Genomic DNA, 27,810 nt, shown 5'->3' with positions numbered 1-27,810 from the left:
GTCCATGAAAAGAAACTTTTTAACTAAGCATAATTTTCACATTTCACCTACCAATGTGAAAATCCCACCGGTTGTATAATTGTAGCAATTAAAATGTTGTCATTTAAACTCAGCAGTTATTACCATGGCAACTGTGTGTTGGGATTGTTTTTCCATCCCTTGCAGAATGGGCAGGGAGATGTGTGCCTTTTTAAATTGATAAAGTTTTTCATTGCTCTCTTTTTATCTGTATTTTCTCAAGGTTATTTTGGAAGACCAAACAATGGTGCTAGTCATAGAGTTGGCTTGCTGTGGCCTGATCCAGTAGGACTAGGAGGATTTAGAGATTTTAGCGCAGGGAGAGCCAGATATAAGGTCAGCCTCCCCGCTTCCGTTTTCCTTCCCATCAGCTTGATCATTCCACCTCTGGAGCATGGGGCTGCTGCTCCTAGGCCCTGCAGAAATGCTTTCCTGGGGGTTAGGAGGTTTCCTCAAGGAGACTGCAGTCATCAGTGCGTTCAGGGGGTTGGTGGCTTCTGGCAGCACCAGCAGGTCCAGTGTACTGGGCTTTGGGGGATCACATTTAGCAGGTCCCAGGGACAGCTAAGCATGTGAACACAAGTTAGATGTTGCATTTAGGGAGAACGGTTTCCAAATCTGCAGGCCTGATTTCACTGGTCTAGAATGTACTCTCTGTCCTTCAAGGTGGGAATGTAATAATTACTAAGTGTTGGGCTTTAGGGACCCATGAGAAATGATTGATATCATCCAGTCTTAAAATAAGGCTGAGAGGGAGCCCAAAAGGGGCTGGCCTCAAACCATGGGTGCTCTAGTAATCAGCCACTTGGGATCCCCTAGAGAAACCGAGGTTAGGGAGATGGAGGAATTTTTAGAGATGTTATGGTAAGCCCTGGGAGGAGCTGACAAGGAAAATTGCAAAATTTCTTCCTCTGCAAAGTCTTGAACTCCATTTGGACTATAAGATCAAATTTTTTTTTGCAAAAAGCAGAGGAACAGACTCAGAAGAACTCTCCTTACCTAAATGAGGATGCACGGGGCTAAAAAGGGCAGAAACCCCACCTGAGGAAGGTATTCTTATTGAACCGGGAGCTGCAGGAGGGGAAGGGGCTGCTTCCAATTTCACCATTTTTTTTTCAAACCTGAAACAGAAATTTGATTTGAAGAGGACAGAAATCCTCCTTTCTGTGCCCCATATCTGTTTCTTCCCTCGGTTTACAGCACTTCATAAATAAACCATCGCCAAGATAACACTGTGACTTTCTTCCCCCAGCTTTGCAATCCTGTAGCGTCAGAACAAAGACTGTGTGTGTGTGTGTGTGTGTGTGTGTGTGTGAGTGTGTGCGCGCGCGCGTGTGTGCGTGCGTGTGCGCAAGAGAGAGAGAGAGAGAGAGAGGAAGGAGCTGGAGATATTTGTTTATTGGAAGAGAGAAAACGGAGATTAAAGCAGGCAGTGAGCGGGGAGCAGGGGAGCAGGTCGGCTCCTTCCTGGGGGCGCTGCTCCGTGGCCCAGCGGCGGCCGCCAGGAGGATGCTGCGCCCCGGGATGGGGATGGGGATGCGGATGGGGATGGGGATGGAGCGGCCCGCCGCCGGGGGAGGGGCTGCCCGGGCCCGGGAGGTGGAGGTGCCGCCCGGAACCTGGAGCTGCCGCTAACCCCGAGGAATGGTTTATGCTCCTCCACAGTAAGTGCCCCTCCAGCCCGCAGCTCAGCATATGGCCGAGGGGCTGCTGCTGGCCCTGTGTGTCTCGCTCTCCGCCTGCCTCCCTCGTTTTGGTTACAATAGGAGTGACCCAGGAGATGTGGCTGTGGAGTGTGTGCGTGTGTGCATGTGTGTGCGCGCGTGTGCTCAGCCATGGGGGCGGGGGATGGGTGCTCTCTCCCAGTGTCAGCTCCCGGTGGTGTCTGCAGTCAGCCTTTGACAAGCAGGGGAGAGGGGGGATGACGCTGTGCGGGGAAAATGGAAGTCCTCCTGTGACAGAAGTGCTTCAAAGAGGTGATCAGCTCAAGTGTCTTGTAGTGTCCATGCCTCCAAATCAGGGCTTCAAGATTTTGGAGTAATTAATGATCTTACTATAAAGCTGTTCAGTCGTTTAACAAAGATGCAGTTGTACAGAATCTGTACAATGTTTTTAGCAAGTGACAGCTGCCCCACAGGCTTCAGTATCTGTTTGTTTCAGCACGAATTCAGATACTTCGACCATCTCAGTTTTCCCTAATATTTTTTTTTAAGTTATGCTGTCTACGTTGGCATGGGATTTTTTAAAAATTTATGGTGACCTGGGGTCCTCATATTTTAACTGTAGACTCTTTAGCATGTAGAGAATAGGAGCGAAATGTAAATTATTCCATAGAAATGGAGGCTACCAAATTCATCACACATTGTAAGACTTAGATCTGATACATAGATTGATATTAACTGGACTTGATTTTGTTTGGGAGGTAGAGCAGGATTCATAAGATAGATTCATAAGATAGATTCTGATCTATCACTATTAAAATAAAACCTTATTCACCTTATTTTCTGTGTTTCTACCCATAATCCCTGCAAAAGATCCTCTAATTTGTAGCTATTCTTAGCCAAAATTCTTATTTTTGTTTGGTTTCCTATAAAATGTTTTAGTTCTATCCAAGTCTTCCACTGATCCACACAGGTGAAAAACTTCCCCTTTGCACCTAAAAATGTTGTTTTTCCAATCCTCAGAATTGGAATTCAACTCAGGAAGTCACACTTATTTTTTTTCCTGGAGAAATAGGACTTACTGAAATATATGTATGAGCAATGTTGTTGAGTGCACCTGGGTAAAATATGGGCAAGTGCAGAGATGGGGAGCTATATAAACAAATTGCCTCGGTGGTTGATGTAATGCAATATTGCGGTTGCTTCCATGTGCCAGCAGGCTGGATGCTGAATGGGTTTCCTTGTCTCCCAACATTAACTCAAGATTTAAATTTTTCCAGGAGCGATATTAACAAGGCCTAACATGGGGGTTGGTTGCCTGGGTTGGCAAATGACACATACTTCCTGACCTGGGAAAGGTGATAATTAGATTACAGTATCTGTACAGAATAGAGCAATACAAACAGCACAGTATATCTGATGGTTCCTAGAGTAAGTTGTGATTGTCTGAAAAAAAATTTTTAAATCACCATGCAGTTTTGGATATTATGCCTTCTGTCAGAGTTTGGGACCTAGAGGTTAGTTAAATCCTGATTAGATGAATCTTTTGTAGCTTCTTCTGGCAACCTTTTCTTTTCTTTTCCTCCTACCTTCCCTTCCTCTTTAATTTGCCCTAAGTGTATGTGTAATTTGTGTGCTTGTTTGTCAGTATTTCACTTGCTCTCTATGGAACCCCAAGGTAAATAGGAGCATATATGGCTTGTAATGTGGCAGCAGATTGTTTTGTGACAAAATGGCTCTGGCTTTACCTCTTTCCTCTAATATATAACATAGCCATGTCTTTTATAAAAAAGACAAGTTTGAAGATATAAGTGAACATCATTTACTCATTCAAAAGATGCTTATTGAGCACCTCTAAATTATGTTATAATGTCAAAATTTGATCTAAATTAGATCATGAGCTCTGTGGGAATAAGACCTATTTTTTAGTTATCTCTTGAATCTTGGGAATCTGTAGAGGATCCAAGACCAAGCACATGTTAAATGCATATTGAAAGAAATTATGGAGGGGCAAATGTGGGTCCCCAAAGTATAGCACTTGGTGGATGGGCTTCTACCTCCGAGTGTATCCTGGAGCCACAAGTCTAGACTTCTGATCGTGTTCCCTAACAGCAACAAAAACTGTCCTGTGCCTGATATTCCTGATATTAGCTAACGTGCTAATGTGTGCATATTCGCGTGTGCAGGTTTAGATGAGTAGCCATGAAGAAAGGGCTTAAGAACAGCAGCTCCGAACCAGAGTGTCCAGGTTGGAATCCTGCCTCTGCCATTTAATGATCATGTGACTGGGGCAGGTTATTGAATCACTGTGCTACAGTTAACCTCATCTCTCAAGTGGAGGTGCTAACAGTACTGATCTCATAGCATTGCTGGGAGGATTAAATGAGTGGCTAACATATAAAGCACCATGGGCCTGGCACAGGTAAATGTCAGCATGTTCTATAGTTGTTTCATATAGTAATAAAGTTTGTGAATTAGAAAGCATACCCAATGTGGACATTTAAAAAGAAAGGCATACGGGATCCCTGGGTGGCGCAGCGGTTTGGCGCCTGTCTTTGGCCCAGGGCGCGATCCTGGAGACCCGGGATCGAATCCCACATCAGGCTCCCGGCGCATGGAGCCTGCTTCTCCCTCTGCCTGTGTCTCTGCCTCTCTCTTTCTCTCTGTATGACTATCATAAATAAAAAAATAATAATAAAAATAAAAAAATAAAAAGAAAGGCATAACAGTAGAAAGTCTAACATTTTATTCCTATACTCCACTGGATTGTCTTAAGCGCTCCATTTTGGACACCACTGGCCTGGAATAGCATAGTCCTGGGGAAGCCAAGTAAATTATTCCTCCACCTGCTCCATACTCCCTCCCTCAGCTTATTGTACACTACACCCTGGGATTAACAGGATTCATGATCACTATATCTCTGTGTTTGCACCCAGGTTCTGTTGTCTCTTGTTAGCTTCTGTCATTTAAAAAAATTTAAGAGGCATTTTGGCCCTTTCTTTTTAAAATAGACTGGGATTCTTAGGTTGGAGTAGGGTCAGGTACCTGATAGAGGGGGAGGTGGAGAGCTATGTAGGGGCCACTGAACTCGAGCGCTTCTCCCCATTTCTAGGAAGCTCTCAGGGCTGGGCTACTTCTCCTGTCAGAGCCTTCTAGAAGGGCAGGCTCTTGCTAACTCCATGGAAGATGCCTTGTCCCATAGGGACTGGGGTTCCCAGCTCCTGTGGCATTGTCTAGTGTGTTCTTTCTGGTCCCTAGGCAGTCAGGGTGACAAGATATTGGGGTGAGGAAGGTGTACCTGTAGAACCACAGGAACAAAGGCAGGATGTAGGTTTCAACTACATCTAGGCCTGGCTCCAGATTCTGTTACTTCCTTTTTGATAAATCATCTTGTGGCTTTGAAGGGAACTCCTTGTGGTATTTGCAGTAAGATTGTAATGTGGAAAAACTTACCACCGTGAAAATCATCTCCATCATGGTTTTTGGACATTTATCTCTGTTAGGCACTATGCCAAATACATTTCATGTGTTTACATCTCATTCAACCCTCTCAGCCACCCAAGGAAGGAAGGGATAACTACTGCTTTTCCAATGACCTTAAATAGAGTCCGAATTCAAACCTAGGCCCTGACTGCAAAGACTGTGCTCTTTACTATCAGACTCCATGGCCTCCTCCTCAGCCTGCCCACCTCATGGCAGAGCTGAGAATAAATATTTATGAAAAGACTTTGGTAAGGTTCAATGCCTTATGAATGAGGTGTTATTGTAGCATCATAGAATTCCAGTTGGCAGTAATAAGAGCTAGTATTATACTGAGTACTTACTCGACACCAAAGACTTCACATACATCCTTTTGTTTCCATCTCAAAAGTACCTGTAAGATGGACAATTTTGCAGGTAACAAGGAAACTGGAAATCAGGAAAGTTAGGCTCCTTGCAGGGGTACAGAGCTCATCAATGGTGCAATGGAACTTAGAGTCAGGTCTGTTCACTCCAGAACTCTGGCCTTATTTTCACCCAGGTATTACCATCTCCCTGAAGCTTGAGGGATCTCAGAAGCCTAACTAAAGCTGAGGATAAAGTAAAGTAAAAGGAAGTAACAGCTGAAGTAAAAGGATTTTTCCCTAAATCATAAAACTAGCTGCTGATAGAGCTGCAGCTAAAAGTCAGTCTCCGGGGTTGACTTGGTTGATGGTAGGATGGAAAAAATAAAAAAGAAGTAAAGATTAAAAACTAAAACACAGACAATTCTGTGGTCTACTTAAATAATAGCATGTAGTGGAAGTGCTTGTACACATTTATTCATACAAAAAATGTTTGTCAGTACCTCTGCCCACCAGGCGGAGTGGGAGGTGCTGTGCACGCAGAGGTAGCAAGCCCTGTGCACCCTGACTAGTGCAGACATGGTCATGATGGGTGCACGGTAAATGAGCAATGAGATACAACACAGGGCAGGAGGCCCCAGGTTCTGCGGAAGCATGTGGGCAAGGGGCCCCCCAGTGTCTTTGGTGAGCAGTGGTAGAAGCTCCAAGAGATGGGAAGGGGAGCCACTTTGCAGAGTGCTGGGATGGAGGCAGAGAGGCCACTGAACATTGATGACCTGAAAAGGTCAAGGTGCTTAACTGGTATGTTGGGGTAGGATGACAATCATGATAGCATTTGAGCATAAATGTATCAGACTTAACATCTAGAATATGCATGTTGGCCACAGAACCACAGCTGGCTGGGTAGGGGGTTGGCAAGGAGGGTGGTAGGGAGCTGTTCACAGGCAGTCCAGGAAGAGATATCAGTAGCAGGCAATGTAGCGTGTTTCTGGCAAGTTGCAACCAGTGCCTCACCTTCTTTCTAGTGCTGCAGGATGGAGTTCTGACAGCATCTTGTAACATGAGTATCCATAGGTGGGAACTTTGCATTGTAGCTATTACTTCAAGTCTCTGGGATTCACAAAGATTACCACAGATAAGTGCTCCTGGGTGACTCAGTCAGTTAAGCATCCAACCCTTGGTTTCAGCTCAGGTCATGATCTCATGAGTCGTGAGATAGAGCCCTGTCTGTGTTGGGCTCCATGCTCAGCAGGGAGTCTGCTTGAAGATTCTTTCCCTCTGCCCCTCCCCCCACTCACATGCTCTCTCATTTTCTCACACTCCCTCTCTCTAAAATAAATAAATAAATCTTAAAAAAAAAAAACACAGATTACCAGAACAAGCCCTCACTCACTTTAAGACTTCCATGAAAGCAGTTTATAGAAGGATCTTTTTTTCAGGATCTACGTAAAAATTATTTTCCCAGCAGCTGTGTCATTTCCCCTTGACAGTATGTTGTTACGCCAGTGAGTTCACCAAATATACTGATGCAGTGTATGTTCATTCAAGTCTGCCCCATACTGAGTAGGAGGCAGATGATTTAGGACTATGTTTGTAGGTTATATTTGCCCTATTTCTCATCACACTCCCTGCTCCCCTTTTGGCTGATACAGCAGCCCTATAATGGGCTGATTGTATGTGTAAGGTTCCTTCAACCCCTTAGACTGGCCATGGTGGGCTTTTTTTTTTTTTTTTAATTTTTATTTATTTATGATAGTCATAGGGAGAGAGAGAGAGAGGCAGAGACACAGGTAGAGGGAGAAGGCAGGCTCCATGCACCGGGAACCTGATGTGGGATTCGATCCGGGGTCTCCAGGATCCCGCCCTGGGCCAAAGGCCGGCGCCAAACCGCTGCGCCACCCAGGGATCCCCATGGTGGGCTTTAGCTCATGTTTTGTGCTTGCTCAAGAGGAAGGTCCCATGAGAAGCAGCATAAGCCAGATAACACCAAATGAGCCAGGCATGTTAACATCTTTAAACCATCAGGGAAGGTCCCTGGCTGCTGCAATCTCGAGTATAGCCAAGAAAGAAACTGGACAGAAATCCAGTTAGTTTATTAAATAAGTGTGGTTATGTGTGTGTGTGTGTGTGTGTTTTTTTAAAGATTTGATTTATTTACTTGAAAGAAAGTGAGAGAGAGAAGCATGAGCAGGGAGCCCAATGCAGAGCTCAATCCCAGGACCCCGGGACCATGACCTGAGCCAAAGGCAGATGCTTAACCAAGTGAGCCACCCAGGTGCCCCTTATATTTTTTAAAGATTTTATTTATTTTAGACAGTGTGCACACAAGCCGGGGGGGGGGGGGAGGAGCAGAGGCAGAGAATCTCAAGCAGACTCCACAGTGAAGGCAGAGCCTGACAGAAGGTTCAGTCCCACAACCAGGATCAAGACCTCAGACAAAACCAAAAGTTGGACCCCCAATCAACTGAGCCATCCAGACAACCTTAATATTATTTTTAGAGGGAAGTGTAGGTGCAAGAGGGTGAAGAAGTGGGAGAGAGAGAAAATCTTAAGCAGGTTCCACACTCGGCCCGGATCCCAATATGGAGCTCGGGACCAACCCTGAGCTCCACAACCCTGAGATCATGACCTGAGCCAAAAATCAAGAGTCAGACACTTAACTGATTGAGCTACCCAGGTGTCCCAAGGGTGCTTATTTTAACCTAGAGAGAATAAGATAGCATCTCTTTCCTCTGGAGCCTTAGAAAGATATACTGGGTCTGAGGGGATCCCACTCTGGGAAGGATAGAACTTCATATTTGCATGAGTGGATTAATTCTTAGTCCATTTGAAAATCAACCAGACCAGCAATTTTGTAAAGTGTCACATATTCTGTGAAAACTCCCTATCTGTGATGTGAGAGCTGTTCCTGCTGTAAAATCATTAACAAATGTAAGTTGCTTTTTACCTTTATGACACCTTTGTTAGCACATTCTTGTCACCACTAAGCGTTGGGCTTTTGGTTTTTTTTTTACCTCTTTTTCTCCTGCAAATATGTTTAGGGTGAAGAAGCTGAAGGAGACCTTTGCTTTTATTCAGCAGTTAGACAAAAACATGAGCAACCTCCGTACCTGGTTGGCTCGAATCGAGTCAGAGCTTTCTAAGCCCGTCGTCTATGACGTCTGTGACGATCAAGAGATCCAGAAGAGGCTTGCTGAGCAGCAGGTGAGGAAAGAAGCTTTTATAAGACTATAGGTGCCTATGATCTCTTCAAACTCAAACCTTCCCCGCATTGGCTCTGTCTTTTAGCATATTCACATTTCACTATATTGGTTTTTTTTCCAAAGAAAACTGACCACCTGTGTGCTTGTTTGTGTGAGACTCCATCTCTTGTTTGCCCATCTTCCACCACATTCACACACCTCTTTGTGAAATACTTTGAATAATGTTTGAGAGATAGCTCTTAGTCTTAGTGGTAAATAAGGTGTTTGCTTAGTTATTTTTTTTAACTTGGATCTTTGTTTTGTTAATATGGTTTTAGAAGGCAATGAATTGAAAGAAAAGTAAATTTTCTAACCAAGGAAAGTTTTCATTGGACAACAGATCATCTGATAGAGCTCCCCCCCACCAAAAAAAAAAACAAGATATAATAAGGAAGATGCTTAGGCCAGTAGCTTAGGAAGCCCTCTTGCAGTATTCTGTGCATTTCTCTCATCAGTTTAGGCACCCTCTGAGCCGACCCTGGAAACTATACAGTGTGAAACCACTGAGTCCTGCCAGTGTCATTATCACATTAATCTGGTGGGTGCTCATTGATGTCACCGACTAATTAAATCCACTTTCCTGCCCTCCCATCAGCTTATATTCACATGTTCATTCTCCTATACAGTGCCTGAAACTTGTCTTTATTTTTAAAATTAAGTTTATAGTAGCCTTTCGGTAGCTTTTGTTCACCTTCATGGGTTTTTTCTTAGACCTATGAGCAGATTCTGTTTTGACCATATAAGCAGTATTGTTGTCATCATGTTCTCAGACTTGTTTCTGTTTTCACGTTAACTTCCAAACTCTTGGTGTTTGCTGTCTGTCAGCACACCAGGAAGATTCACCCACATGTAACAGCTGCTCGTAGAAAAAGAATTGGGTGCTGGAACTTTCTCACAGATTCAAGGGCAAGAGGTAATGATAAATTAATGACAAATTCCCCTGAGTTCAAGTTAATGCTTTTAATGGTAATAAGTGATATCTCATGCTACCATAAAATAAGGCCAAGTATTTGATACTCCTCTTGACTTTGATCTTTATTCAATCTATTACTATTATAGTTTGTAAAGGATGCCTATTCTCTGACTTTCAACTTAATATGATTTAGCGATGCTATGAAGTAAAAATACTGGCTTGGGCACTTAGCCTAAATTTGGTAGAGGCCAATAATGTGTGTTAACATTTTATAAAACTGAGGTGTGCCAAAACATCATTAAATTGCAAAATGTGTATTCCCCAAAGGGTACAGTTTGGAGTAGCTGCCATCCTCTTGGCCTTGTTTTGGTCCTGTATTGAAGTGGCCCATAATTTCGCTCTGGTTGATTTGAAGCTTCCCTCTTCATAGTACTCAGAATCACTGTCATGGAATTCTTATCTTGTGTTTCCATCACTAGTTAAATATGATAAGTTACATGATTGTTTACAGAAATAAGGCCTAAAAGCCTAGGATCATCTAGTAGTGCCTTCTGCAAAAGCCCCCAGTCCCCAAAAGTGATAGGAACCATGCTTCCCAGATCCTCATTATGTTCCTGGGAGCCCCTGAGGGAAGAACTCAAACCTTATCAGAGTCCTTTTTGTTTCTCTTATGTAGAACTCCTTATGTAGTAAGGGTTATATTGTTATTTTTGTGGCATATATCATCTTCAAAATGCAAAGGAAATGGTAACAGCCTTTTAACACTTTTAAACCATGAACCACTTGCATTCAATCTTTGTGTGGGTGCCATATGGTGATGTGGGGCAAGAGTGCTCTTAGTTACCCTCATCCTATAATTACCAGTAACCCCCTTCCCAGCAGGTCAGCTCAGCTTCATGCCAGTCTCCATAAACCAAGACCACTCTGCTCCACTGGCTGGTCAGCCCAAGCCCCTCCCGAAGAGCCGATCTGGAGCCACATTCTGCCCCTTCCCACCCTGGGCCTACCCCATGTAATTTCCGGCCCCCCCTTAACCTAGCTTTCTTCTTTTCTCCCTTTATCTTATTTTTCTGCTTCCTTTTGTATTCTCCTCTTTCCTGGTTGAGTTCTCCCCAGCTTCTCCCATTGTAGATCCTCCTCCTCATCATTCCCCCCACCTCACACCCCAACACAGTTCTTTCCCAGCTTCAGAGCTCTCACCTGCTCAGGAACAGAAATACAAAACAAATGGGAGCCCATTTCCAGAACTATTGGTAAAAGTCTTTTATATTGTTTTATGTTGTTTATTAAGTCCCATTCTTCAAATTGCACTTGAACAGTTCTTGAAATCCAATTATTGTGTGTGTTCCTGCCTCAATGAGAACTAGGGGTGAGATGGTTTCAGTTCATAAAATGTCACTCATTTAGCACTTAAATGGTTTGCATTTTTATTTTTTATTTTATTTTTTTTTAGTTTTTTTTTTTTTTGGTTTGCATTTTTATTTTATTTATTTATTTATTTATTTTTTATTTTTAAAGATTTATTTATTTATTGATGATAGATAGAGAGAGAGAGGGACAGAGACACAGAGGAGGGAGAAGCAGGCTCCATGCCGGGAGCCCGATGCGGGACTCGATCCCGGGACTCCAAGATCGCGCCCTGGGCCAAAGGCAGGCGCTAAACTGCTGAGCCACCCAGGGATCCCATGGTTTGCATTTTTAAATGTGGTTCACTACTTTATATTTTGCAAAGTAACCAATGCATACTTCAAAATCAGTAGGTCATTCTGCAGTACTTTTAAAGTTTGTTTTGGAAATTTTGAAAATTTTTACTTTTTATTAAACCAAAATGTTGATGATCTTTCATAAATTATCATAGAGCTCATTTTAAAAATATATTTTATTTATTTATTTGAGAGACACAGAGAGAGTGTGAGAGAGAGAACATGAGTGGGGTGAGGGCAGAGGGAGAAGCAGACTCTGGCTGAGCAGGGAGCCCAAATCAAGACTTGATCCCAGAACTCCAGGATCATGACCTGAGCTGAAGGCAGACGTTCAACTGACTGAGCCACCCAGGCTCCCACAGAGCTCATTTCTTGTTCCCATTCACTCTATGTATTAATCAGTTGTCTATAGCCATTTTGTTCAATATAAGCTGAATAAATAAGGTAGAGAAACTGCAATGAGTCTATTAAAATCTGCAGCATTCACATTTATCCTTAGACTAGACTTTTTAGTACTTTCAATCAGATCCTACCCAACCCAACCAAGTGAGGTCAGGAGCAGGTACCATTTTTCAGTTAAAATTGTCACTGTTATTAATTTAGCACCAATGTTAGGATTCCTTATTTACTTTAATAAAGTCAAAAGAGGCATTTATCAATGCCAGTAAATTTTAGCAAAGCTCATGACAATTCCATGAGCCAACAAGAATTCTTAAAGCTTGAATTCCATTTGAACCTAGTAATTATAGGGGCACCTGGGTGGCTCAGTCAGTAAGCATCTTGCCTTCAGCTCAGGTCATTATCCTGGGTCCTGGATCAAACCCCACATCAGGCTCCCTGTTCATGGGAGTCTGCTTCTCCCTGCTCGTACTCTCTCTCGAGTAAGTAAGTAAAATCTTTAAGAAAAAGAAAAAAAACCCTTAGTAATTATAAAACTGATGTTTGCATAGACCCCAGGAAGACTTCTACCATTTTTCCTGGCCTGCAGAGCTTAAAAAATGTCACCGCACCCATGTATCTTCACAGGACACACAGGGTGACAAACTAAACACATTTTTTTCCTTTTTTTTTTTTAAAGTTTATTTTTTAGTAATTTCTACACCCAACACAGGATATGAACTCACAGTCTGAAGACCAATAGTCACATGCTCCTCCAAGCTAGCCACCTCTAGAAAATACATTTTCTTACTACAACTTTGTGGTACTTGTTTGTAATCAGTTAGGATCCTATTAAAAACTGCTTGAGTTTTTTTGGTTTCTTTTTTTTTTTTTTTTAAGAATTTATTCATGAGAGACACAAAGAGTCAGAGACATAGGCAGAGGGAGAACCAGTCTCCGTGTGGGGAGCCTAATGCAGGACTCGATCCTAGGACCCCGGGATCATGCCCTGAGTGGAAGGCAGACGCTCAACCACTGAGCCACCCAGGCATCCCAAAAAAAGCTGCTTGATTTTAAATGCCATTTGAGTATTAACATTTTATTCTTTCATATTCACCTGGACAGAGAATGATCATAATTGTACATTTATCAGAAGAAAAGTAAGAAAATGTTAGTCTTATCTAATAATAGTCATTTCCCAAATTATTAAATATTGAAGTGACCTGGAGTGAACTTCATGTTGCCTTTCTACAGACAGTGGCAAAACAAAGAGGCTCCTCATCTCTCCCTCCTCTGACCCTCCTGTGGTGTGCAGAAGAAATATGCGCTAAGTGATACCTGAAAATGCCATGTTTATTGTTAAACAAGTTTTTAGTTTTCCCCATAACCATGCATTGTCTCCTCATGAATGCTCTTTTTCCTGAATCTGGAAGCATTACTGTCACTCACCATCATAGGACAAGACTCCAGAGAGACCATGCCCCCTTGGTTGGACTCCCATCAGTTGGGGAAGTGGGGTCTCTATTCCTAAACTCTTCCTTTGGGCCCATGGAGCCCTAGAATGGGTTCATGGAGAGGCTGTGGACAGTGTGCTGCTGCATGCATGATTTGAGGTGTGCATGAAGATGGCACAAAGGTATCAGTAGCTTTAAGAATTCTGTGACCCTTAAAAGGTTAAGAGTTTTCCTGAAGTTTTAGGTCCTGCTGAAGAGACTCTCAAGGAAGACCTCCCAGAAGCGATGTCTGAATGGGAGACCCTTGCATTCAGGTGGTATGGAGTGGGTCCCACACCTCCCCTGAGTATGGGAGCAGTGGGCTCTCAGGAGAGGATGCTCCTGCCTTCCCACCCCTTCTAGGCAGTTCGACAAACAAGTCCCAGTTGTTGCCAGTGTTTAGGTTTGTGTCAGGTTCTACAGCACAAGGTTGCACAGAGGTGAGAGAGACACAGTCATTGTTGCTGATCCTGAGGTAGATATGCCCCTGGACCACAAGAAAGGTGGGCATGGAGATAGATCCTCTGGTGCCAGTCATTCCCCCCCCCCCCCCACATCACCACCACCACTACCATCACCACCACCACCACCTCTACCTCAAAGTGCTCCTTACTCTATTACAACTGTAGGACCTACAGCGAGACATCGAACAACACAGTGCGGGAGTGGAGTCTGTGTTTAACATCTGTGATGTCCTCCTGCATGACTCCGATGCCTGTGCCAATGAGACTGAATGCGACTCCATTCAGCAGACCACCAGAAGCTTGGACCGACGCTGGAGGAATATCTGTGCCATGTCAATGGAACGACGAATGAAGTAAGAATTGAGTGGCCCCTAGATGTTGTACACACAGTCAGCCACATCTCTGTACCAGGAACTGTGTGCTCTATTCACTTCACTTAAGGCTATGGGCAGAGAAGCCTCAGTAGGTGTAACCATGCTCATGAAATGAATTATTCAAGAAAAATATAATTGGGGTAAGAGCTATCCCCAGCAGTTCTGTGTCTTGAGGTATAACCATGGCCAGCCACTGTGCTTCTGTGTCCCTAGTCACAAAGAAGTAGAGGAAAGCCCTGTCTCCCACCAGTTAACCCATATGAAGCAGGAACTTTGAGGGACGGTTTCAGGAGGAAGGTATTCTGATCAAGAAGGGGATATTCTGGTTATTTCATAGAAGGAGGGGTATCAGGGCCCTCCCCCCCACCCCACCCCCAGCAAACACTGCCAGTGCAAGGGTCGTTGGGAGTGAGACCAGTCAAGAAAGGGAAAAAAGAGGAAAGCTCACAGTTGAAATGGATGGCTTATATTGAGATGCTTACCTCCTGTCAGAATTGAGGAGACATGGCGCCTGTGGCAGAAATTTCTAGATGATTACTCCCGTTTTGAGGACTGGCTCAAGTCAGCGGAGAGGACAGCAGCCTACCCAAATTCCTCGGAGGTGTTGTATACAAATGCCAAAGAAGAGCTGAAGAGGTTTGAGGTAAAGCCCCCTCTAGCCCGGTGTTCCTGATAACCAAGCCTCTAGGTGGGCTCCAAGGCAGTTCAAATGGCTTCCTCTTGGTGGCTGGCTTTCCCCACCCTGGCCCGGGACGCCCAGTCCGCCACCTGCCAGCAGCTGCCCAGACGGCTTTGCCAGACAAGACCGAGTCATGCCCAGCGGCATGCAGTGAACTCGAGAGCCTGTCCTTTAGCATCAGAGCAGGCGAGGTGGGCTCTGTTGCCATTTTGGCCCGGGGATCAAGCTCTCGAAGCAGGCCGCCCGCGGCCGGGGAGGGGGCACGCCGGCCTTGGCCCTGACGCCCTCCTGTGTGCTCCCCTGTGCGCCGCAGGCCTTCCAGCGGCAGATCCACGAGAGGCTCACGCAGCTGGAGCTCATCAACAAGCAGTACCGGCGGCTGGCCCGGGAGAACCGCACCGACACGGCCAGCAAGCTGAAGCACATGGTGCACGAGGGCAACCAGCGCTGGGACAACCTCCAGAAGCGGGTCACGGCTGTCCTGCGGAGACTCAGAGTAACCTTCTCTCCGTCACCCGCCTTACCCGTAGGCCGTCAGGGAGAAGCGATAGGCGATAGCAGGCTTGTAGCAAAGCAATGGGTAGATTTCAGTTCAGGCCTAAGGTATCTTAACGTTCTTCCAGCCGGCCTTCCCTTTGGTCTAAGCCAAAGCTGCCAGTGTTCATGGTTTGTTTTGCTTTGTTTTGTGTTTTTTAAGAGGTCGTTTGCCCAAGAATAGGCTTGTTAGGCAGGGCCTGTGGTACTGAGCACATCTTTTTCCGACGTCTATAAACCCTAAAAGTTTCCACGTTGGCTCACAGACTGTCCAGAGTCTAGCCCACTGCCATCTCCAGGTCAGGCACAGGGGCCTCCAAGCCTGGAACGAGGCCCACCTTGCCCATCTGCCTGTTTTTGTGTGTCCCGCTGGTTCTTGCCGTAAGAGATGTAGACAGAGCCCCCTCTGCATTGTGGAGCTTGGAGACCATGATTATTCTCCAAATTTCAGAGCACGTTGACTTAACCTTAAAGGCTGGTTTGATTTTTGAATATAAACATTCACCTAAGATTTCCACAATGCAGGAGACATGATATGTTAACCTTTGTAGGTCTAGGTGTAAACTGACAGGACCAGGGTGGTTTGTGACTGCAGGAAGTAATTTCAATCCCTGCTTCTGTCCTCAGGGCAGAACACTCTTGAAATCCTTCTAAGATGATGAGAATCTGAACTTATTTATGTATTTATTTGTTTGTTTATTTATTTATTTATTTATTTATTTATTTTTTGACCCCTGAGGGGAAAAATGGGCTAGCTTTTCAGACAACTGAAAAGACAGCTACATTAATTTCTTGATCTCCTGCTGATTAGACTATGACCAGGGTAGACCTTCATTTGGCACTGAACACTGTTTGTCTGAGAATCAGCTGCCCATCTGTGAGGTGGTAACCCAAGAGACATCCTTAATTGGAGGCGATAAATCTAGGTCTTCTTTCTTGGAGGGAGCACATTCAGGATTAGTTCACGGAAGGCAAATGGGGCATTAGGCCAGGCTTCACCCTGAGATCAGTACTTTTCCATCTTGAAACTGAATCTTTTGGTCAAGCAACAGCTTCCACAGAAGGCTAACAAGGTAAAAACACCCCAAGGTGCCTGGCCAGGACTTTGAGGGGGTTCCTCAAAGGGCAGGTTGGGGAATCACTCACTGACTTAGAGAATTATAGAATTTTAAATGCTGAAAGGACCTGTGACATCATAGTCAACATCCCACACCCTGACTTGCTAGTGAAGACACGAAGACTCAGAGAAGTTGGGGGGGTGGCTTGTTTGTTATCACACAGCCAGGACCAGGAGCCAGGCTCCTGACCCCACACTGACCGCCCAATGCCCTGTGGGCCTCCTGGGGTACCCTTTCCTCTCGGTCAGAAATAACATTGCTGTCTACCTGAACTGTCTTGTGCCATCAAAACAAACATATTTTCCACCCTTTCGCAGCATTTCACCAACCAAAGGGAAGAATTCGAGGGGACCAGGGAGAGCATTCTGGTGTGGCTCACAGAGATGGACCTGCAGCTGACCAACGTGGAGCACTTCTCAGAGAGTGATGCTGATGACAAGATGCGCCAGCTGAACGTAAGGCCTTTTTCATTGGCTCCTCTCAGAAGAATGCACCTTTGCCCAGGAGAGCTGGCCAAGTACAAACTTTACCTGATACCCTAAGAGCAGATTCCAGAATTGTTAAAAGCAGCCAGCTCTACCCACTTGTGTCCTGCAGGGTTATCATGAGCGAGGATACTATTCCTTAGTCAAGGAGTCATTTAGAACAAGACTCTTTATTCTTTTTCATTATAATCAACCACGGGAAGAATGCTCTCTAGGTTCCAAACAGAAACAATTTCATATGATGCTCTTTCCCCAGCTCTTGGAGTCTGAGTGCAACATGTAGCATGTGACAAGAAGAAAATCTATATCAAGAGGGGGCCAGTGGGGTACCTGGGTGCTCAGTTAGTTAAGCATCTGCTTCAGCTCAGGTCACAATCACAGGGTCCTGGAATCAAGCCCTTCATCAAGCTCCCTGCTCAGCAGGGAGCCTGCTTCTCCCTCTCCTTCTCTTCCTGCTTATGCCCTCTCTCTTTCTCTCATTCACGCACTCTTTCTCTCAAATAAATAAATTTATTTAAAAAAAATTTCTTTTAAATGGAGCTAAGAACAGATCTCTTCGGCTCTCCCAAATATCTGTATTTCACTTTAATTTCACTATAATTCCCTCCTTGGCTTTTACAAGCAATTGAAAAATAGAAGTTTGCCTTCCCCAATATAATGGCACCAATGAGATGATTATTGTGTCAGCAAAAGCAAATGCCTGTGGGTGGCTTATTATGGGAAATTTTCTGTTTCCACCAAGCATCAATAAGACAAGTTTTCTCCCTCACACCCAATAACAGTAAATGCCTATCCCTGCCACACTTTTAGAATTATCTTGATTGAAGAAGTCCATGCCCAGAAGGGAGAGGGGAAAAAATAACAAGCAGTCATTTTAAATTATGAAATCTTTATTGTCGCTTTGTTAAAAATTGACAAAGCTAGAGTGCTAGGTTCAGGAGCAAGGTAGCAGTGACATTTGGATGCTCGCTCTATGGCCCTGTTAAAAGAGGCCAACACTGGATCCTCGAGAAAACTTTCCCCCTTTGCAATCTTTTCTTTCTCATGTTCTAAATAGGGTTTCCAACAAGAAATTACATTAAACACCAACAAGATTGATCAACTCATCGTTTTCGGGGAGCAGCTGATACAGAAGAGCGAGCCCCTGGATGCCGTGCTGATCGAGGACGAGCTGGAGGAGCTGCACCGGTATTGCCAGGAGGTCTTTGGCCGGGTGTCCCGGTTCCACCGCAGGCTGACCTCCCACACTCCGGTAAGTGGAGTGCCACCCTCGCTCCGAGGGCCTCCGGGCTACTGAGACTTGACACTTGACCAAATTTGTAAAGAATGAGAGATCTATGGAACAGTCAGCTATGATGTATTTTATGGTTAAAAGGGGGGCAGGGGAGGATTTTTAGTTTCATTTTGGCTCTATTCCTGTGGAGTCCTACTTACTTAGAGGCTCCCACCCCCAGTGGAATGATGGCACTTCCGCAAGTCCTTGATCCTCTTACCTGTTATCCATGTGTTCTCTATACGGGGCTTTCCCGACGTGTCTGTATCCTTAGGATACGGTGGTATGTGTTCTTGTTTTGCTTATAGTAGTAACTTTTTCTGCTAGTGTCTGGAAGCTTTTAACATTTGTGCCTTTCTGGTGCTCTGTTCTCACCTTTGAAGGGTCAAAAGCACCAGTTTTCCAAGGCAGCTGCAAAGTTTCCCTTGACAGAGGGACCTTTTAGGAAGTTCAGGTGGAGTTCAGGCTATTATTCAACGTTCTTTGCCTTCGTGTGCCAGAAGCTTTAATGATGACCCTATTGACCAACACAACTGGCCGCTTTCTCCTCCTCTGGGTCCCCAACTGGCTAACTTGATAGTTATTTCTTCATCAGACCTAGCCTTAAAAATTAGGGTATAATTCCCTCATTCCTAAACATAGCAGTTTATAGTCCTTTTTCTTAGACTGAGGCATTACAACATAGGGAGACATAGTTCTATATCCTGAACAATAAGATTGAGGATAAGAAAGAAAGAAGCCTCTTAATGGCCTTTACATTTTTTTTTTTAATTTAAATGATCTGCTTGTTGGTGTAAACCTGCCATTAACTGCCAATGAAACTTTGGCCGCCATTTCTTATTCTCTGTATAAATGTTGCTTACCTCAGATCACCAAACTTCAGATTTTTCCTAGGAAAAATACAGATTCTAGGCCTCACGCCAGAGAGTCCAAATTAGAATAAACACAAATAGGCCCTGGGAACCTGATTCTTTTCTAAAGCTGCCGCAGAAATGCCAATGGCAGCCATTTTCAGGCACAGCTAAACAGACAGACAGACTCCCAGTGCTCCTCACACCCACAGCAGCCTATAATCTGGTTCATTCTGAAAACCAGACATCCCTGCTTTTAGGGATTGGAAGAAGAAAAAGAGGCCTCAGAGAATGAAACGGACATGGAGGACCCCAGAGAAATCCAGGCCGACTCCTGGCGTAAAAGGAGAGAGAGTGAGGAGCCCTCGTCTCCCCAGTCCCTTTGTCACCTGGTGCCCCCAGCACCGGGGCCTGAGCGGTCTGGCTGCGAGACCCCTGTCAGCGTGGACTCCATCCCTCTGGAATGGGATCACACAGGGGACGTAGGGGGCTCCTCCTCTCACGAAGATGACGAGGAAGGCCCATACTACAGCGCGCTGTCAGGTAATGGCCTCAGGTCTCCAGAGCCCTTGAGGGTGACCCACCTGGTTATGTTTTTAGCACCTTAGCAAGACGGCCACCTCTGGATGGCCCAGAGTCCAGCTCATGGCTGACCAGACCTCTGTGGCTTCTTGTGTTCTATCCTGCCCACTTTGACTTACCTGAGAGTGGCTCATCCCTATCACAGGCAGAATGAAAGGGAAAAAGAAATGAAATTCACCTTGGAACAGGAAGGCTATTCCCTGATGGCTCTGGCTGTTTGGGAGGCTCATCAGTGAACTTTTCAATTTAGTTTCTCAGAGTATCGGTAGATCGTCTCCGTTCTTTCTGTGGACTTTCCCCACTCCCGCTACTGCTTCAGAAAGTCAAGAGTTGGCTGGAAAAAAAAATCCTTTTGGTTTTTTCAAGCTTTCTAATAAAACAGATAAAGGGTAGTTCCTTTTCTTCTCCCGCTGACAATGTTTCTATGTTTTAACTTAATACTTGGGCATTCATCTACAGACTGCAGTGAGGAAAATGACATTATTCTTTTTCAGATGTAGAAATCCCTGAAAATCCTGAGGCATATCTTAAAATGACCACAAAAACTTTGAAAGCATCTTCTGGTAGGCCCCTGCCCGTGCATGTGTCTCAACATGGCAGCGTCCTGTGGCGCACACTGCATCCTAAACCTCGCTCCCATGTCATGTCTGACCTTTGCCTTCTGTGGACACCATGCACCTTGGTCCTTGTGTCATGGTGTATTTACACTGCCGTACTCACACGTACCTGCGTGCTCCTGACAAAACCCTGGCCAAAAAAAAGCAGTCTCCACGCCACCCCTCTCTTACCCCTCAGGCCTGTGCGGAAGGGAATCTTTCATGGTGCCTTTTAAAATGTTTATTTTCCCCCCATCTAACTGAGGTTCTTTGGCATAGGCCAAGCTTTCTTCATGGTGGCTTGGTTTGGAACTACTTCCTTCCTTGCTTATGGTGTTTCCTGGGAAGAAGATGGGTGGGTGGGGATAAAAGGTACTGTTGCATTTGCCACAGGAGAAGAAATTTTCCTTTCCTTGACTTGCAGCTCTAACCTTCGTTCCCTGTCCCATCCCATGTGCAATAGTGGGGTAGACCCACAAGTGGCCCTTTGGTCCCCAAGTCCATCCTGATGCTCACTCTACCCCTCTCCTGAGAGGCCTTCAGTCCTCTTGGCCCCCAGCCCCAGCTTTGCTGCCAGTGTCCCCACCACTAGATGTCCTGGCTCCAAAATGCCACTCATCCTGCAAAAAATCATATGTTTGTTGTGCTCCATTGTGAACCCATCTAGTGAAGGCACAATGCTGCTCAGTTGCATGACTCTCATTTCATTCCCTTCTGGGACATACTGACATTTTTGCAAACATGCATGCTTTGCAAGGAAAGCTGCAGAACTCATATTATACTATAACCTGACGCCATGTTACCCATGACCTTTTTTGTGTAACTAAATATGAATCCTTTGCTTAGAGAGAACAGACTGTCACTTGCTGTATTTTGTTTCAGGTAAATCCATTTCTGAGGACCACTCATGGCATGTTCCTGACAGCCCTTCCTGCCCCAAGCATCACTACAAACAAATGGGAGGTGATAGGAATGTACAAACTATCCCCTCAGATTCCAGCACCCCTTATAAACCGGCCTATGTAAGTCTGGGCTGCACTGAGAACATAACTCAAGTGCATGATTAATAGTTAAAGTTTTGAAGAGAGGGAGGGATATTGGTGTGTGCTGTACGTGCTTGCTTTCCACGTGTATTTTGAGCTGGTTTTCCCATAGTGATAGTATCTCTGCTGACCTGTCCATACATCATTAGAACCCTGGCAGAACAGATTAAAGACTGGCTTCTGGCCAAGAACAGTTTTTATGTGTATTGACATGATGGGGCAGTGATTATTACTGTTGAGCCAGTCATCCGTGTGAGTAGTGGGGAAGCAAAGCACTGGCTTTCCCAAGCTGCTCTTGAGCTCCCAAACTGTGTTCTGTTTACCTTTCGACTATGCATCCTATTCAAAACATTGTGCCTTCATATTTAGAAAGATTTGACCGTGTTTTATGGTAAACGTGGATTTGATTCCTAACCCTACCAATAAACTGCTCTGGGGCCATAGTACTTTGCCTTGCCTCTGTAAGCCTTCCTTGCCTAAGGCTAAACCTAATCACTGTGGGAACTGATTTGTACAAAAGTATGAAGAAGACCCTGCCAAGTGGTCACTGTTACTATTATTACTATTACTACCATATATGGTTTGTCGTTGTTTATAAGAGTGACTGTTCCTTCTTCATTATGTTTTCCTCAGGCAACATGAGTCTTTGGCATGCTCTGGCTACGCAGCTGTTGTGGGCAGCCAGCCTAGGATTTAATGTTGGCTCCAGATCATCCCTAGTACAGGGAATTAGTGACGAGCGAGTTGATATTAGGATGTCTGTGTGCACTTTTAATAATCATCTTTTAGAGAAACCAGAAGCAGTGTGAGCATCACTGGATTAGTCCTCAAAGTACCCTGTGTCTAAGAGTGAATATTGCTGGATAACTGGAGAAGATTCTAGCAATACAGACAGACCCAAGTCATTTGATAGTGGGCTGCCATGCCCAATTCAGCAGCTCCTCCTCTTGCTTAGCAAGCAGTTGTCAGTTTTAATCTGTCCCTTTGGGATACAGAATAAGACCTGACAGTCTGAGGGAGAGGGACCCCAGCACCTCACCTTTGCTTTGGATCCAGGGCCACCTGGTTTGGCCTCTCCCAGTGATTATGCTTGTGTTCTTCACCTGGCCAGTTTCAAAAGTTCCACTGATTTGTGTGTGTGTGTGTCTGAAACTAGGCATGTCACCAGAAATCTGAAGAGGTTTATTTTTTTTGCATTCCACACAAGTTGGCCATATGGACACAGACCAAAGAAAGCTTGGCTTTTCTAAAAATGATACATTTATTTTTGGAAAGGCCTGAGATAATAATAGCCCAATGAGCTCTGTGCTAATAGAAGAGTCAATATGTGCAGTGAAAGATAAATGCTTGGTAATGAATGGCCCCAAGAGGCAGATTTGTCCTCTGTGTGTTTCCAATTCCTGGTGATAACCTGCCAGCCAGCTCTAGAGAGCAACTAGGAGGGAGTACTGAACTTTGCAAAACACTGTACAAATGTGAAAGTGCACACAGTAACAGACTGGCAAAAGTTTAAAAAGTTTTTAACTTTTTTTGCATGGTTCATTTGAGGAGTGTTAGGAAGCCCCAGATTAGGCCATTTTATTTCCAACAGTGACATCTCACCTGCTTCCCCACCATCTTGGCCTTTACTAAGGCTTTATTTCTGTTGTTAGCTCTGCTTACTTATAAATGCACCCAATACACTAAAAACTTCCATATTAATAGCAAGTTACCCTTCAAAGGAAAGAGATCCCGTATCTTCATTTCCTACCTGTTACTATGACCCAAGATAATCTTCACATAGCTGTTGAAATTTTATGAATAGTAATGTAAAAACTGGCTTATTCTAGGTAAAGCTGCTGCTATCCCCGGGCACTGATGGTGGTAAAGAAGGCTCTAGAGTCTTGAATGGCAACTCACGGCAGGAAAACGAAGGACTGGCCGCTCTCACCAGGCAGCAGTCAGGTACAGTTAAATTAGGCAGTTTTTAGGACAGGCAAAGGCTGTATTTTGAGTTAGCTGAGTGTTTACTTAAGTCATTGTTCAACAGAACATTAATTAAGAATTGAACAATTAGGAGTACCTGGATTGCTCAGTGAAGCATTCAACTCTTAGTTTCAACTCAGGCCATGTGTGGGTGGACTGCATGCAATGTAGAGCCTGCTTATTAATATTCTCTCTCTGCCTCTGCCTCTCCCCACCTTAAAAAAAAAAAAAGAACAACTATAATCTACCAAAACAGCCTATAGCAGTCAATGTTACTTTAGAATCAGCTGACTTATGGGGCACCTGGCTGGCTCAGTCAGTAGAGGGTGCAGCTCTTGATCTTGGGGTTTTAAGTTCGAGCCCCATGTTGGGCATAGTGATTACTTTAAAAGAAATTTTTTAAAAATGAAGAAACAGAACCAGCTGATTTGTATTTATGAACAAATTCCTAAGCTGTTTACTTTCAAAACTATTCTTTAAATATTAACAGAATGAGCCTCATATGATGAAGTGCATGTTTTAATGATGTCAATTATAAGTAAAGATCAGACATGTAGATGATGCCCAAAGGGTTGCCAGGTGTCTCCTCACAAGACAGGTTCAATGATTTTAAAAGTAATTATTCAACTAAGCCGAAAGTCAAACTAATAGCATTGACTTGATGTTTTATGAGCCAAAAGACAAAGTGCCCTAAAAACAGCATCAACTAAAATGCTGAACGTGGGCCCGCAGTGCACGTTGGCAATACCATTGGGTCTCCTGCCCCCCGCTCCCCAGCTCATTCTAGCCTTTGTGGGAAGGTTGTGGCACAAGCCTTGAAAGAAAGCAAGGGAAGCATGCTATTGCATCCTTCCGGGGGAAGTGAGGACTCCTAAACCTGAGCCCTCAGCAAGGAGCATCCCCTACAGGTTTTGTCACCCTGACCCTGGACTAAGTCGGAGACAGAGAGATCTGTCAGCACTATTGCTTCTTTTCATTGGTGACTTTTTATTCCAGGTGCCTTTGACAGATGGGAGCTGATTCAAGCACAAGAACTTCATAATCAACTCCGAATAAAACAGAACTTGCAGCAGCTGAACTCTGAGATCAGTGACATCACCACTTGGCTGAAAGAAACTGAAGCAGAGCTAGAGACATTAAAGGCGGCAGAGCCTCCCTCTGATATCCGGGAAATGCAGCTCCGAGTGAAGCGGCTCAAGGTGAGGGGCAGGCATGGAGGGAAGAGGGATTCAGAACGTGCATGTGGACACTTGCTGGGCAGGGCCAGCAGGGCACATCTGTCAGTGGTGCAGGTGGCACACTGCAGACAGGTATGGGAGCATTCTGGCCCATTCCACTTCTGTAACTGGCAAGGACATGGATGTAGGTTTTTGTTTCCATTCAGAAGAGTGTCTGCATATGATCCCAGAGGCCAAAGAGGCGCTGGGGAGGTGCATCTCAGATCCCCTGTGCTGGAAAGATCTGACTTCAGAGACCCACCTAGACTCACGGAGGTGCTAGTGACCACTGCCAGGCAGCTTAAAAACACCCTTCCAAACTGTGCTGTCCACACTGGTGGTAAAGTGTTGAGGATGAGGAGAAGGACCAGCTCACCTACTGATGGATTCTGTGGCCTGGTGTGGTTACTTTGTTATACAGGATTTGTCGCCCACATATTCAGCCATTACCCCACCAGAACTGGCCAGGGAGCCTGGGAGAAGAGGCCATTTGAGCCCTGCACTTGGAGGGTCCCCTGAGCATGAGCCTGAGCTCCTAAGATAACCCAGGGCAGGGATTTAGGGTATCCAGTCAGTTTTCACATTGGTACTATTATTTTATGCACCAAAATATCTAGAATTACTGTTCATGCTAAGGAATAACACTTCTCTGATATCTAGGGGCATGTACAGGATAACTATGTGTCCTTTATCTAGAAGACTTTTAATCTAGTCAAAAAATAAGCCCACCAGGGCTCAGGGGGTCTATTCACGCCTCTGGTTGAGTTGGCCAGCCAGCAGACTGGCCTCTGCTTTCAGCCTGGCCAGCCAAGGTCACTGACCTTGTAAGACAGCTCCTCACCTGATGCTGCTCAGCCAGTTACAGGCAAGGTCACTCTTGTTTCTGTGGCCACGGCTTAGAGAAGTGTTTGGCAGATCCATTCCCCACTGAGGTTCACATGAACCCGACGTCACTATTTTCAGGATGCTTAACCCAGTCCTTTTCCTCTGCGGTAGGAGATCTTAAAAGCCTTTGACACCTACAAGGCTGTAGTGGTCTCCGTCAACACGAGCAGCCAGGAATTTCTGCAGACTGAGAGCGCGGAGTCCAACGAGCTCCAGGGTAGAGTTGGCCAGCTGGGGCTGCGCTGGGACGCGGCACAGGGAGCTGTGGAGAGCTGGAGAGAGGGCTTACGGCAGTCCCTCATGCAGTGCCAGGTATGCCGGCACCTAGGACCCGGTCCTGGGCACAGCCAGGCCCACGTGGGTGGGAGAAGCAGATATTTTTATCATGGGGCTGCTTTGGCACAAATATGGTTTGTGTTAGGGAAGTGTGCTTTACCATTTGTTTCCAAGAGGCCCAGCTGCTGTCCCTGAGACCTGCCACTTACCCTGTGTCTCCTGTTCTGTTGCCCTGGCCCATTCCTTGCATAAGGGTTCCAGAGAGCATTCCAGTAGGTCAGAAATGCCACCCCACATGGCCCCATCTCTGTCCTTTTGCCAGGACCATATAGACCTGGCCCAGAGAAGGAGTGGTTTAACCCAACTCTAGAGCTTTAGTAGCTGTGTGACTGGGCAAATCACTGTGCCTGCTAGACCTCTGTTTCCTAATCTAAAAAATGAGAATAATGTTAGTCTTTACCTGGTGAGCTTCTTTTTAGGACTAAATTCGTATAATCTTAGCCCAACACTGAACACATGGTAAATGCTCATTCCGTGTTAGCTCTGACCCCATCTTTAGGAACACAAGCCCACCGGCAAGCCCCCGCGCTGCCCTGTCCCTGGGCCACAGCCTGCCCTATTGAAGTGTCTCCCTTTGCCACTGAATCCAGCAGATTTGCTGAGTAATTTGCGTTGTCTGTGTAATAGCCACGGTGGGGAGCATTCTGAAACCTTGCCTTTCTACTAGCCTTTTTCACTTGACAGAATTTAACATGCATCCCAGGACTGTATCCTCTCTTCTGCTTTCCCTTTTCCTTGTTTTGGGGCCCTGGCATTTCATTTAAATCTGGCCCTTTGGGATCCCTGGGTGGCTCAGCGGTTTAGCGCCTGCCTTCGGCCCAGGGCGTGATCCTGGAGTCCTGGGATCGAATCCCGCATCAGGCTCCCTGCATGGAGCCTGCTTGTCCCTCTGCCTGTGTCTCTGCCTCCCTCTCTCTGTGTCTCTGCCTCCCTCTCTCTGTGTGTCTCTCATGAATAAATAAATAAAATCTTTTAAAAAATAAAAATAAAAATAAATCTGGCCCTTTTATTCACTGCACAAAGACAAGAAGAGTAAATACTATGAAGGCCCAACACGCTGCTTCTCAGCACACCTTCCTTTACAGAAGAGGCAGTGCCGTGATGTGTGTATGTCTGTGCTGTTTTTTTTTTTAAAGGACTTCCATCAGTTGAGTCAAGATCTGTTGCTATGGTTAGCAAGTGCTGAGAGCCGGAGGCAGAAGGCTCATGTCACTGACCCAGAGGCCGACCCACAGGTCCTCCTGGAGTGTCAGGGAGAACTGATGGTAAGTTTCTTCTAAGGGGGTCTGCATTGTCACTGACCTCCATCAGGTGAGCCCTTAGGTAGCCTCACCTAGTGTTCCTGGGAATGATGCCAGTGTGGCGTTCTGCACTCCTGCCTGGCTTGGTATCTATAAGTAGTTCTGAAGCAGAATGACTTGCAGGACGAGCCATGGCCAAAAGCAAGAAGTCTCTTAGACTCCCAGGACTTGGGGACATAGGTGTTTAGCAATATCCTGAGATACTTAAGGCCATTTGATTAGAAGTCTTTTCTCCATTGTGAATATGACTCATTCAGGGGAAAATATGCTCAATTACTCGATAGACACAAATGAGCTGTATAAGTTTTCTAAATCCACTATAGAAAAGTCTTATTTCTTGAAGGGTAGTTGTGTTGTGTTGTAATTTAAATTTAATTAACATATAATGTATTATTGGTTTCAGGGGTAGAGGTCAGTGATTAGTTATGTTTTCATATATTTATTTCACTAACCAGGTGACATTCTTATCCATAAATTTGTATGTGGTTCAATTATAAAGTACTGGTTATTATTTAATAAACATTCTTATGCTAAAATCTTTGTAAAGTCCCACTCTCAAGAGCAGCACTCTTCAACAAACTTTCTGCATGAAGGAAATGTTCTGTGTCTGTGCTTTCCAGTATGATAGCTACTAGCCCTAGGTGGCTGTGGAGCAGTTGAAATGTGGCTACTGAAACTGAATTTTTCATTTTATTTTTTTTTTAATTTTTTTTTTTAATTTTTCATTTTAAATAGCCCCATGTTGTCTAGTGGCTATCATATCGGACAGCAAGCAAGGGAATCAACAATTCAGGCTAATTTGACACATGCCTTTATTTCTTGAGCTGCTATTTCTCAATTTGTCCAATTTAGATGTTTCCTTGACTTCCTCCTGC

At 44.9% G+C, this 27,810-nt stretch overlaps 1 protein-coding gene across 6 annotated transcripts in view; it reads left to right on the top strand.

Moving 5' to 3' along the window:
- Window positions 1–27,810, top strand: part of SYNE2 (spectrin repeat containing nuclear envelope protein 2) — a 326,121-nt gene that overhangs the window by 294,811 nt on the left and 3,500 nt on the right. For 5 of the 6 annotated variants that reach the window (XM_041759982.1, XM_041759984.1, XM_041759987.1 and 2 more), the window contains 13 exons: window positions 8,545–8,707; window positions 13,862–14,049; window positions 14,563–14,713; window positions 15,063–15,245; window positions 16,719–16,856; window positions 17,944–18,138; window positions 19,271–19,553; window positions 20,087–20,155; window positions 21,071–21,210; window positions 23,061–23,175; window positions 24,193–24,395; window positions 25,410–25,610; window positions 26,771–26,899. In XM_041759982.1, the coding sequence (XP_041615916.1) occupies window positions 8,545–8,707; window positions 13,862–14,049; window positions 14,563–14,713; window positions 15,063–15,245; window positions 16,719–16,856; window positions 17,944–18,138; window positions 19,271–19,553; window positions 20,087–20,155; window positions 21,071–21,210; window positions 23,061–23,175; window positions 24,193–24,395; window positions 25,410–25,610; window positions 26,771–26,899 (2,158 nt within the window). The remainder of the gene's footprint in view (window positions 1–8,544; window positions 8,708–13,861; window positions 14,050–14,562; window positions 14,714–15,062; window positions 15,246–16,718; window positions 16,857–17,943; window positions 18,139–19,270; window positions 19,554–20,086; window positions 20,156–21,070; window positions 21,211–23,060; window positions 23,176–24,192; window positions 24,396–25,409; window positions 25,611–26,770; window positions 26,900–27,810) is intronic. The other variant, XM_041759986.1, reaches the window with a different exon arrangement.

This window comes from Vulpes lagopus, chromosome 6 (genome assembly GCF_018345385.1).
Source record: "Vulpes lagopus strain Blue_001 chromosome 6, ASM1834538v1, whole genome shotgun sequence".
NCBI lineage: Eukaryota > Metazoa > Chordata > Mammalia > Carnivora > Canidae > Vulpes > Vulpes lagopus.
Note: the sequence above shows the minus strand (reverse complement) of the source record. Positions and strands in the feature narration are given on the sequence as shown.